At 41.8% G+C, this 13263-nt stretch overlaps 1 protein-coding gene across 3 annotated transcripts in view; it reads left to right on the top strand.

The window, feature by feature from the left end:
• Positions 1-538: 538 nt before the first annotated feature.
• The window catches only part of XIAP (X-linked inhibitor of apoptosis), a 32399-nt gene continuing 19674 nt past the window's right edge, over positions 539-13263 (top strand). For 2 of the 3 annotated variants that reach the window (XM_075184372.1, XM_075184370.1), the window contains exon 1: positions 539-643. In XM_075184372.1, coding sequence (XP_075040473.1) covers positions 571-643 — 73 coding nt within the window. In that variant the 5' untranslated portion in view covers positions 539-570. Of the gene's footprint in view, positions 644-10010; positions 10111-13263 lie in introns of those variants that run through there. The other variant, XM_075184371.1, reaches the window with a different exon arrangement.

Raw genomic sequence — 13263 nt, 5'->3', positions numbered from 1 at the left:
CCGTTTTGCAAAAAACCCTTAAAGCTCTCAGAAAGCACTTGTTAATTTTCTAATTTTATTTCCCCTAGTCTTGGTTGTATTGCTTTGAAAGTACTGCACTCTGAAACCGTTAAGTAAATTTGCCACCCTCCATTGTTGGGACAGGACCCACTCTGACATTCACTATGGGAGTGATAAAATGACTACAGCAAAGCCAAAGCACATTTAGGATCGATCACTGTCCATTACTAAATACTTTTCATTTAGTGATAGCACTAAACACACATAGGACATGAAATGCAACTTTGTTAATACTCATTCACACTGTTAGAATATTCAACTTGCTGACATGTAAACTAGCTAATGCACTTCAATGTGTCCTGTTTTTAATACTCCTTTCTGGAATTGATACCTGAAAAGCATCTCACACGTGAATAAGTCTGACAAGGAAATACAAATTTTTCCATCTGAATTCAGTGGAAATATTGCAATTTACCTGATTCCCCATTACTTTCAATAGCTACACTTTAACACTGACAGCAGCCTCCTCCCCTGTGTACCATGTGACTACAGCGGTCACATGACCTGGTGATGTCAGAAGGTCCTTTCGGTGAAGGGAATCTAGTGATTACCAGGAATTTCCTTCGCTGTCTGCTTGTAGGATGTAAGTAATACATATTATTATGTAACTAATATACCGGCTTATGTGTACTCTGTGCGATGATGTTCTGGTCAATAGATGCAATGATCTATAACAAGCATAACCAGCGTCATCAGTATTCTTCATCAGTTTTACTTTTTAAGTGGTTAATGTATGTTATTTTTTATTCCCCTTTAATTTGTGCACGATAGTAGTAATAGTTGATTATGCAATGTAAAGTAACTCCTTGTAAATGCAGAGTGTTTTTTTTTTTTGTTTATGTGTTTTACCCAAAGTACAATAATATGACTGTAAGGTAGTATAAATGTGCAGTATTATCTTATATGCTAATTTAAGTATGTTGTTTTAAACATAGTGCCATTGTTTAATTGAATCTGTATTTGTTTAGTAAATACAAATCTCTTAACATACCTTTGTTGACAATAATAAACACTTGGTCTCTGGTTGAGTAGGTGTGTAAGATGATTCTTACAATCCCTGTTTGTAGTGTAAACTACACAGTGTTCTAGAATAATCTTACTAAAAACAGCCACTGGAGCTATGTATTTGGATGATGATCATACGCTGGGACTTCTTCTTTCACTACTAACCAATGCTGCCAGTTTCTTCTGCATTATAAATACCAAGATTCTCTGTAACCAGCAAATTCTTACACGCTGTACATACATTTCAATACCTTAACTTTTAAGGTTGATGTTACATGTTCTGGAAATAAAATTGTGGGACCAGAAACATGTTATACGCTGATGGATGCAATGAAGCGACCTATGTGAATGTATTGTTAAAGATTTTCCATTAAAATGCAGTTATGACTTTGTTTAATTTAAAATGATTGACATTGCAAATATTACTAGGATGATTTCTTTTAACACTTTTCTGTTTCAATATTATATTGAATTTTCTGTCTCAGGTGATTGTCGGCAACATGTGTTGTTTCAAATAAAACATATGCAACAGAGGAAGCCTAGAAACTAAAATCTAAACTACAAGTTGTTTTGTACTGCTAGAAACATTAAAAAACCTGGAAGTAAATGATGTTCTAGACTTAGATATTTGAAGTGCTTTTTGTGGAGATGAAGGGGGTTGCCATAGGGTTTACACATTAGTCATATAATAAATATATACATCCTTTAGGTTGCAGGATGCCAGGTACTTGGGGGTCACTTGTGTTCGTTCTGTTTTACAGATAAATAGAGTCATTTAGCCATTTACATGATGTCTATTAATAGAACTAAAATGTAATCAGTTAAATGTGGAAATTGTGGCTGACTACAAACATAGGTATCAAAAGACTTTTCAGGCAGATATTTACACATTTTACCATTGACACTACACACAGCAGCAGTGGGCAATAGGCGGCCTAAGTTTTCACCTGTGGCCCGCCCAGGTAGTGGCTCCCAAACTTATCAGAATGGGGGCAGCTGACTTCTGTGTCACATGACCTCCTCTGCACCGTGCAGGAAGGTCACGCAACATACGCAGTGGAGGAGGGAGTGCACAATGATCTCCCTCCTTCTATGCGGCCCCTTTGAGTGCTGGAGGGCAGCACATTGCCCCTCACATACATTCAATGAAAGCAGCAATAAAGGTTACGTGTATTTGGATCTGAGTCTTTTAATGCCAGATAATGGTTGCTTGTATTGCATAATGTAGACTAGAAATGGCCAGAGTTTTGGACTCCCTGATCTACTGTAGAGATAGAAAATCTTTTGCGATTTACCACAGTACATTATGTAATATTCATTAGGTCAGCTAGGCAAATAAATAAGCTAACATCAATCGTATACAGTCATGGCCAAATGTTTTGAGACTGACACAAATATTATTTTTCACAAAGTCTGCTGCCTCAGTTTTTAAGATGGCAATTTGCATATACTCCAGAATGTCATGAAGAGTGATCAGATGAATTTTAGTTAATTTCAAAGTCCCTCTTTGACAATTAACAACATTTCCACTGCATTTCAGCCCTGTCACAAAAGGACCAGCTGACATCAGGTCAGTGATTCTCTCGTTAACACAGGTGAGAGTGTTGATGGGGACAAGGCTGGAGATCACTCTGTTGTGCAAAGAAGCCACTTCTCTCCAGGAAAACATCAGGGACAAACTGATATTCTTCAAAAGTTACAGGGATTGGACTACTGAGGACTAGGGTAAAGTAATTTTCTCTGATGAATCCCCTTTCAGATTGTTTAGGGGATCTGGAAAAATGCTTGTCCGGAGAAGGAAAGGTGAGCGCTACCATCAGTCCTGTGTCATGCCAACAGTAAAGCATCCTGAGACCATTCATGTGTGGGTTTGCTTCTCAGTTAAGAGGGAGTGGGCTCACTTACAATTTTGCCTAAGAGCACAGCCATGAATAAAGAATGGTACCAAAAGATCCTCCCAGAGCAGCTTCTCCCAACCATCCAAGAACAGTTTGGTGACGAACAATGCCTTCTCCAGCATGATGGAGAACCTTGCCATAAGGCAAAAGTGATAACTAAGTGGCTCAGGGATCAAACATCAAAATGTTGAGTCCATGGCCAGGAAACTTCCCAGACCTTAATCCCATTGAGAACTTGTGGTCTATCCTCAAGAGGCAGGTGGACAAACAAAACCCCACAAATTCTGACGAACTCCAAGCATTGATTAGGCAAGAATGGGCAGCCATCAGTCAGTATGTGGACCAGAAGTTGATTGACAGCATGCCAGGGCGAATTGCAGACGTCTTCAAAAAGAAGGGTCAGCACCGCAAATATTGACTCTTTGCATAAACTTAATGTAATTGTCAATAAAAGCCTTTGACACTTATGAAATGCTTGTAATTTTACTTCAGTATACCATAGCAACATCTGACAAAAAGGTCTAAAAGCACTGAAGCAGCAAACTTTGTGAAAAACAATACTTGTGTCATTCTCAAAATTTTTGTCCATGACTGTACATTTTTGATAAAAGAAACAATAAAAAACGGATGACACCTTTCTTTTGTTACGTAGGCTTCAGCATCTATATTTAAACTAATATATATATATATATATATATATATATATATGTGTGTGTGTGTGTATATAATATTATTGTGGCCAGATCCCTGAGTGTCTGGCCACTGCATGCCATATTTAAACGGACTCCATCGCCGGAAGAGTTAAATGACTGGCGTTAGGCGCGGCATGTATAAAGTAGTGATTTTAAATGTGTTAATTAAAAATAAAGATGTTTTAAATATGTGTTGCAGCACTCTGAGTGTAATACCCGGCACCGCAGCAGTGTTTGGGTTAAACCCTGGCTCTAGATGCCAGGGAGAGAAAATAAAATATTTAAATATTTTAAATGAAATATGTATTATATATGGGTGCTGCGGCATCGGTAAGTTACCCACGCGCAGTACTGAAATAGTTAATTCCCGGTGTGGCTGCATCACTTATAAATAACTTAATGTATACATTTATTTCAATTAGTGGCGCAGTGCACCAATGTACTATATATCATTGCATATGTACTGATTTTTGTATTAGAATTTTATTGATTTATAATGCAGCAGGCATTTTGGAGGAAATCCTCTTGGAAGAAAGCTTAAGGCCTTTTCATTTTTTAGCCTCAATGCGCAGGAGGGGGGTTGTTAGATTTTCATCCTGTGTCTTAGAGTCAAAGGAAACATAATAGCAAGTAGTTAGGAAATCACAGATTGATGTAAATTTCGTTATGTTTAAATTGCATTTAAATCCAAGTTTAGAGAACAGATAACATCCTGATGCTAATCATTGAATGTAATGTCTCAGACTTTGTTGTGCCAGGTAGGAAAGTGGGCTGGTTTATTCCCTGCCAACATGTGTGTCAGAAACATCACTGTTGGAAGAATCTGCCTGATGCCTATTGCTGTATCCTGTGACCAACAGATAAGAGCTTACAATTTAATCTGTTGCCTGGCTGTCCTGCGTTGAACTCAGTGTCTCTGTGTCAACGCTCTGCCCCCTACCCAACCGTCCGGATCCATAGTAAGCGGTCAGGAAGTACCAGCCAACCCAACCCAGCAAAGAGGCGATGCAACAGCGATACCAGCTACCCTAAAGTAAGTAGTTCTAGGTACCGTGAAGAGGTCTAGTGGTGGCAGCGAGATACTCCTTCAACAATTGCTCAGTTGGAATTTACAGTCAGCGGGTGTCTGGTGGCAAGTTGACACCAGTAGGAGTGGTGAGTAGCAAGACATGTTGGATGTGAGACAAATAATAGTATAAAGTGTCATTTAACTTGCATATTTTTAACGGGTTTAGAGGTATCTTTTTCCACAGCTAACAGCAGCTGATGGGTTTTTGTGCAGTGAGACTAATCAAACAGAGCGCCTGAAGAGAACTTCTCTATAAAGACCAGGTGGTAGTTTCACCTGTCCATCAAGCTTTGGCTTGGGGAGGAGTGTATAATATTTAAGCCAGAGTTGTTCGTTATGCAATGTGACTGATGCTGAAAATGTTAACAGGTGACTAGGGAGTTGGTATCTGTTAACCTAGCATCATGGTTGCAAGAAAGTGTATGGAATTTTGTGTTCTGAACTACTTTTCCACAGCAAGAGCAGCAGGCTCAGGTGCTACGAGTTGCAGAGGCACAGGAGGAAAGCACCAGGCACTTACAGGAAGGGTTAGCCCAGGAGAGGTGTGATAGAAACATATTACCTGGTCTAGCTCTGACAAAAATGTCACCAGCTTATGACATAGAAGCGTATCTATTATATTTTGAAAGAGTTTGGTCTCCTGAAGTTTGAGATGAGAGGCTGGTGCAATATCTAACTGGCCAAGCTCAGCAAGCTTATATGGATCTGGATGAGGACCGGGCCTCTGTTAATGCATGCTTAAAGTCTGAGATATTGGCTCGCATTGAGGATTTGGAGCCAGGCTGACCCCTCATTTATCACGAGTGGCGCTATGATAGAGAAAAAACAGTCTGAGCACATTTGTCTGAGCTTTCCAAAATGTAAAAAAAATGGATGCAGCCAGAGAGGAATTTGTCTACTTGGATTTTTGAAGTTTTGTTGATAGATCATTTCATGCGGTGGCTAGACCGCAGTCTGCAAAGACGGGTCCTGCAGTCAGACTCAGTCTTATGAAGAACTTGCCACAGTGGTAGAGAGGATTAGTGCTTTACAGCAAATGATCAAAGCACCCGCATTCATGCCAGATCTGATGCCACGTCAAACGCCGATCCTTGTAAAACGGATATTGACAGAGGGTCAGTTATAAAGGTGTTTAATCCGAAGTGCTTTGAATGTGGGGAGCCAGGCCCTTTTTTGACTGTCCAAAACTGTTACAGGAACCCACGGACTGTTCTGTTGTGCAAGTCGGGCCATATTAGCCAAGCTGTACTAGTAGTCCCACATCAAGAAGTCCTTGTTTGTTCTGAGTGACTGCGCTTATCAGCCATAATATTGTCTTTGGTTGACTCTGGGAGTGAGCTTACGTTGGTTTCCAGTTCTGCCCTGCCAGAAACCATAACTACTCAGTTGCTGAAGGTGAAGGTCCTTTGTATACATGGAACGATTGAGGAATATGAAAGAACTCTTCTGCCTGTTGCACTTAAAAGCTAAACAGTTCCGGTGGTGGCTGCCGTAGCTCCTAAGATGCCATATCCGCTTATTCTAGGGTGAGACTTCCCACTGTTCAAAGAGGTTCTCCGTGAGCAAGTCCGACCGGACGTTTCGATAACTGTTTTAATTGTCAGAAGCTCGGTCTTAAAGAATCATACAAGAAAACACAGTAACTGGATCTTTGGGAATTGCCAAACTGGAATGCTACCCCAGGGGGGTCATTGCAGGACTTCCTGCAAAAGTTTCACCGTTTGTGAAAGCCTGGACATACGAATGCAGCTCTGGCATTTGACGTCGCAAATGAGCCCTTCCCTCCTCTCGGTGCGGATACAGACTTTGTTTCTTTTGCAGGACTTTAGTTGCAATTTAGTTTCAATTTTGATACAAGCCAATTAACCTACTAGTATGTTTTTTGATTGTGGGAGGAAACTGGAGCACCCGGAGGAAACCCAAGCAAACATGGGGAGAACATACAAACTCCACACAGATAAGGTCATGGTCAGGAATTGAACTCATGACCACAGTTCTGTGAGGCAGAAGTGCTAACCAGATTATCTTCCCTTACTGAAACTGGAAATGTCCTCTAGGTAACCCTGAACTCTGTCCAGCTCATCTACAAAAGAGTTAATACTGGGCAAGGGGTAGGTGTCAGACATGGGTACAGGCAGGGGACCTACTATGTCCACAGCCACTCGATGAAAAGGTTCCCCAATTATTGGCAAGGAACTGAGGGGAGCACGAACACTGTGGTGCCCGTGACGCTGACACACATTACAGGACTTACAGTAGGCCCGACATTACAGGCCAGAAAAAGTTCTGTGTGAGGCGCTTCAGTGTTCGCTCTCTGCTCTGGTGTCCTGCCATAGGGATTTCATGGGCAACTGACATTAGTTGCGCGCGAAACCCCCGTGGTATCACCAGTTGAACTTGTCCTCAGACTGGTCTATCCCCATCTACCTTCCTAGCTACACGGTACAACAACCCTTTACCCCAGGTCACACTCTCTACCTCCACCGCTGGAAGGCTGCTGCCAGCCTGGCGCCTCATGCCTTCCAGTGAGGGATCAGAGAGCTGTGCTGCCTTGAATCCTTTTCTGCGGCCCTCACTATCATCTGAGTTGGGATATGCTGCAAGGGGGGGTCTATGTTGGGGTGACTAGGGTCAGTTAAAGGGAGGTCACTGTGGTCAGCTATACTCACCGCCGGAGCTGGCATACTGCTAGGGACAGAAGCATTACCGGGCACTCCCACAAGATAGGTTTGGCAAGAGACAACATCCTCTGCATTGCTAGGAGACGTGGTCTTTCCAGAGGCAAAGGGCTGGCTGTTTCCTGAAGAAATAGCAGATGTGGTCTTTCCCCCTGGCTGAGCTGATCCTGAAGACTGTAGCTTAGTAGCTTGGCTCCAGTTAAGAGAGTTCAGAATTGCGGTCACAATTTCACCCCCAACATCGTTGCCCAAAATCACATCAGTTGGGAGGTCATCCATAACGGCAACATCTCGCAACTCCTGGAGATCTCCCCAATCTAGATACACTCCGACAGGCACTTCCTTCTCCAGTCCATCTACCACAGTATCCTTGGCAGTGTGATCCTGCAATGCTGCAGCAGGATCAATAAGATGAGGACTTACTACAGTAATTGAGGCCCTGAGTCTCTCAGTCCTTCACCCTGAAGGGGTCCCAGTTGGACCGGCTGAAGGTTTCTCCACGTTTTTGGGGGGTCTCTTGGACGCACAAAGGTGATTCCGCTGAGTCACCTTCAGACACGCTACACTCCGTTAGGCTGGCAGGGGTGGAAACAGTCTCTAATAGCTCATAATATTCCCAACACAATCCTCAAATTTAGGGCAAGGTAAAGATAACAATCCTGATCTTCTAGGGGGCGCCTCCCCCTGGGCTGCATGGCTGGTGCCTTTCCCTCTTGGCGCCATTACCTGTGCCCGCTCAGCTACAGTTGCGTTGTCCCCTAAGGCCGTCAGCTGGATCTTTAGCCCTGCAGCCCTGCGCTCATCATAGGACAGCGGGGCTGGTTGTGCGGGTACAGTCTGCTGGGTAGAGGTCTCTGCAGGCTTTTGAGCAGGGAAATCTGCTGTCTGGGGTACCTAGCTCCCGATCATCAACTGGGCCGCTGCCTTGGCCACTGCCGCCATCAGTTTCCATGCTGTCGGTGCCATTCCCTCAGCGCCTCTCATCTTCACCCTGTTTGGCGAGTGGCTGATGTCAATGCCCTTGGTACAGTACAGAGTCTTGAGGTCTGCCCTGGACATGTTGTTGTAGTCAGACATCCTGTGAGTTCTCCTGGCTGCAGTTATTCCTCTCCTGAATAACTCTGCTCTCCTGATTTGATTCACAAAAAAACACCTGCGGTTATCCCAAAGTATCATTTTCCCTTTGTAACTGCTGATGATCACCAGTTCCTCAAACTGGTGTGTAAAAGTCCTTGTCAGCAATAAACCATCACTGCTTGAAAATTCTACCTGCCACCAACAGATAAGAGCTTACACTCTAATCCGTTCACCGGCTTTCCTGTATTGCACCTAGTGTCCTTGTGTCAACATTATAAACTGTGTCTGGGTGGGCTTACTTCACCACCCAGTCTGAATGGAGTTAGGAGGAATGGAGGGATGTTCTTCCTGCACAGTTTATCTTGGTAACCTTTTCACCGTAAGTAACTGACAGTTACTGACTACTCCTACTGGTGTTACTTTGTTACCAGACACTCGCAGACTGAATGACAACTAAGCACTAGTTTTAGGAGAATTTGGCTGCCACAACTGGACTCCTTTTGTGGCGTCAGAGTGTTTCTTCAGCTCAGCTGACTGCAGCCTCCAATCAGGGAATAGAGACCTCGATTCTTCGAGGATCATAGCATTTTGGATCCACCTCCACAGCCTGATGATGCAATTGCAGCATTTTGCTGTGGGGATGGGGCCAAATGATGCAATACTTGCACGCCCTCCACCACACTAGCCACTTGCCCTCCCCATTGGGATTTCCCAGAGAGGAGATTCAGAAAGTTGTCAACTATGGTGTATTTGTGGATCAAAAGGGGAATTTGCCTGTATGTTTGTGGCCAAGTTGCGTTATGTGTGTGGTTTCATTTGTGTAGCTATGGTATACTTCCCAACTTTCCTGATTCCAATGAGCTGTCTTGCCCAACTTACAGTTTGTCCCGATTAGTGAGGAGAGGGGTTTGCTATGAACAACAAAATATCTGTTAGTTGCACTAGTTATAATCATTTGCCACTAATATTTGGAACCCACTTAGTTTGTCCCGCTTTCGGGACTCTAAATGTTGGGATGTATGCTATGGTGGCGCATTTGTGTGAACTGTTCTTCACATACTTCTAATATAAAAAGAACTTAGTTAAACAAATAAAGCTGTGTACACATGCAGTTTCCAAACCACATTGGTATTTTATGTGTAGTTCATTTGTGTAATATGCGTTTTGTTTTACGTATGGGGCTTTTTTTTGGAGGGGGTTAGGCGGTGAATTATTTTTATGGCTGTACAACTGTAATTTTTTTGTGTTCGACTGTATATTTGTGCAGGTCTTTGCACTTTATACATTATTTTGTGTATGTATAAATTGACACATTCCCAAAACACATTTTTCAACCCGTGTCACAATTGTTAGATAAAAAAACCCAAAACAAAAACAATGTTCTCGTTGGTTTAGATGCAGACTTCTCTCTGCTTTCTTCTGCCAACGCCACTTAGTGAACATACAGCCGACGTTCTCTTACTCCTACCGGAGTCAGGTGCCCGCCCACATTACTTACGGCCCCTAAACAAGTTCGCAACATTATTCCTGCTATAAAACACGTCTATCTTGACCCACGTGGGGCGGGGCCGGTGAATGAACTTGCAGTGTCACGGGCCCGCCCTCTCTGTGCGTTCTCAATGTGGCTCAAGGTGAGTAGAGAAATATTAGTTTCCTTATAAATGCAGTGTACCTGTTAACGTTACTCCAGTGTAGCAGGAATATTTATAGATATGTTTTGGGCTGTGAAATGGTTAAAACCACGAATTGAACGTCTGGTGACAGTCACGGATACAAGTCCTAATGCTCTGGGAACGTCATTTGACTGTTTATCCCGATGCTATTTGATCACAGCATAAGACGGTGTGACTAGTGCTGCCGTCTGTCTCAGTAGGTCTGCTTTACGTGCTGCTACCAGGAAATGAACCAGAGTATGGCTTGTCATCTCATAGGCACTGAGTATGGACGTCTATCAGGGCTTCCTATACTTGGAAAATCTTTGACTAAAAAATATTTATCTGGGTTTTTTTTAGTTACTGTTATTACTGGAACTTTAAACCATTATGCAAAATCAAAATTTGCCCAAAGCTTAAAATAAAAGCTGCATTAACAACAGAATAATTATCAGGGTTTCTAAGTTAACATTTTCATATATGTGTATAAATGTAATATCGGGACTGCTTCAGATTTTTTTTTACTGTTCTCTACTTACATTTTTGCTGACAGTAAAGTTTGCGAGCCCTTGGAATTATTTTCTTCCTGATAATGTTATTATTATTATTGGCAAGCATTTCTACCACATTATTTGGCAATGTTTACTAGTTGTTCAGAACTAAGTAGTTGTGTCTAGGGTTGTAAGTAATGGATTCACAACACTTCCGAATCCCTAAATTATAGTTGAAATACTTTTTATTGTAGTGTGCGAGAGCACCTAATTTTCACTGACACTTTTTTTTTGTTTAGTGATAAATGAAAATGTTACTTCATTTTTTTTTTTTACTCACCGACAAATTTATTGACAGCTGTTAACCCTGTCATGTAGATAGAGTGTAAATATCTAGGTGCTGAATATGGTCAAATACAGTGCTTTTTTTGTAAAAGAACTCACAGAACTGAGTTACAGCACCTTTTTTCGACGTATTTTCCAAGTTTTAAAAGTAACTTTTGAACATTTGATGTTTGGTCCACGTGGACTTGAATCGCCCTGTCGAGCATAGCAGGTTGGTGGCAAAATTATTAAAACGGTGCATGCGGGCTGCTTATATGTTGAGTCTGGTGCATGCGTACTTCGTTTGTGCTGGTTGTGATGTCGCTGCTCTGCTTGTGACGATGCTCAGCTTGTGATTGGTCATGTGGTCGCACGCTGAGAGCTTACTGCAGGCGGTGACCGTTATGTTTCGTTATACAACTGACGTGTGTGGGTGTGTGTACAGTGATTGACCACATGATGTGAGTTCCGACACCATTTTTCTTACAAAAAAAAGCACTGGTCAAATATATATTATGTCAGTGATGGGCAAACTGAAACACTTTGAGGTCTGCATGGTGGCCCACCTTCAAAAGGGAGGCACATTACTCTTAATCATAGTAATATGTGAAAATAATGCATTTCATCAAAGAAAGAGACGGCATAACTGCAATAACATATAAGCACACAAGTGCTATAACAAACAAATATGACAATAAAACAGGAAGGAGCTGAGTGTTGCAGGTGAAATTTTGGCTAGCCGCATGCAGCCATTGTGCCAATTTTTGCCCATCATTTTATTAAGTGTATGCTTATGATCTGGTCTAACACACTTCTACTTAAATGTAGGACACACTAGTAGTTTATTGTAAAAATGGAGATGTAACTTTTTTATATTTTAATATTGTGTGATAAGTTGTCTCTATCTTGGATGACTTTATTGTTTTTCTGAAACGCCGTTTTGGGCAGATTTTGGCTCAGCAGTTACTGTTGGGTTACAGCCAAAATTTATAACATGTGCTACCTCTCTAGTTGTGGGAATTTCAGGTTTGCTATGGTCTTGGATTGCCACCGCAAGCTGTAATTATAGTTTATGCTCTGATTGTTTACTATTTGAAAGGCATAATACATAAAGTCTGAACAAGTCCAAAAAGTCTGTTGCATCATTGACCGTAGTTGATCTGTTTTAGTTCATTATCATTTATTTAGTTAGCACCACCAATTCTGCAGGTCTGTTTCATTCACATTGGTCCCTATGCCATTTGTATTTACAATCTAAATTCCCTAACACACTCAGACTAGGGTTGATTTTGTCAGCAGACAATTAACCTGCTAGTATGTTTTGTTTTTTTCGGGGACGTGTGGGAGGAAACCAGAGTAACCGGAAGAAACCCACGCAAACACGGGGAGAACATACAAACCCCACACAGATAAGTCCCTGGTCATGAATTAAACTTGTGACCCCCCCCCAGTACTGTGAGGCAGTAGTGCTAACCACTGAGCCACCAGGCTAAAGCAGCGTTAACGGTTAAATGTTTAAGTGATAAATATATCTGCGCTGACCCATTGTGTAAGTATATTTCCTATTGCTGCCAATACTAGGGACATTTGAGGGGGGAATTCCAACCATCTAAGTCATAATATAGCAAAGAGCACAATAATCCAAAGTACATTTAGTTTATGTTCCTATGTGAGGTTTTATTGGATTACATGTTGTATGGATTTAAGCTATACACAGGACAGTTGATGACGGTTATGAAAGAACTTAATGTAAAAGCAAATCAAATATTTATCAATATAGTATAATTATACAGAAGCAAATCCAAAAATAGATAAAATCAGAGTAGAATGCAACAAAGCTTTTCAAGCCAAAACCTTATGTTGTTGGAACTACTGCTGTAGCAACTTGGTTGCATACATTAGCAAAGAGACTAACTTGTATCTAACAGTCCCAATTTGTGGACTTCTATTTGTCTAATAATGTACATGGTACATTATTGTTATTGATTCATGACCAGGGACTTGTAATGTACATGGCACATTATTGATATTATTCGGGGCAGCATGGTGGTGCAGTGCTTAGCACTTCTGCCTTACAGCACTGGGGTCATGAGTTCAATTCCTGACCATGGCCGTATCTGTGAGGAGTTTGTATGTTCTCCCGTGTTTGTGTGGGTTTCCTCCGGGTGCTCCGATTTCCTCCCACACTCCAATAACATACTGGTAGGTTAATTGGCTACTAACAAATTGACCATAGTCTGTGTGTATGTTAGGGAATTCAGACTGTAAGCCCCAATGGGGTAGGGACTGATGTGAGTGAGCTCTCTGTACAGCGCTG

This window comes from Mixophyes fleayi, chromosome 9 (genome assembly GCF_038048845.1).
Source record: "Mixophyes fleayi isolate aMixFle1 chromosome 9, aMixFle1.hap1, whole genome shotgun sequence".
In the NCBI taxonomy this organism is placed as follows: Eukaryota; Metazoa; Chordata; class Amphibia; order Anura; family Limnodynastidae; genus Mixophyes; species Mixophyes fleayi.
Note: the sequence above shows the minus strand (reverse complement) of the source record. Positions and strands in the feature narration are given on the sequence as shown.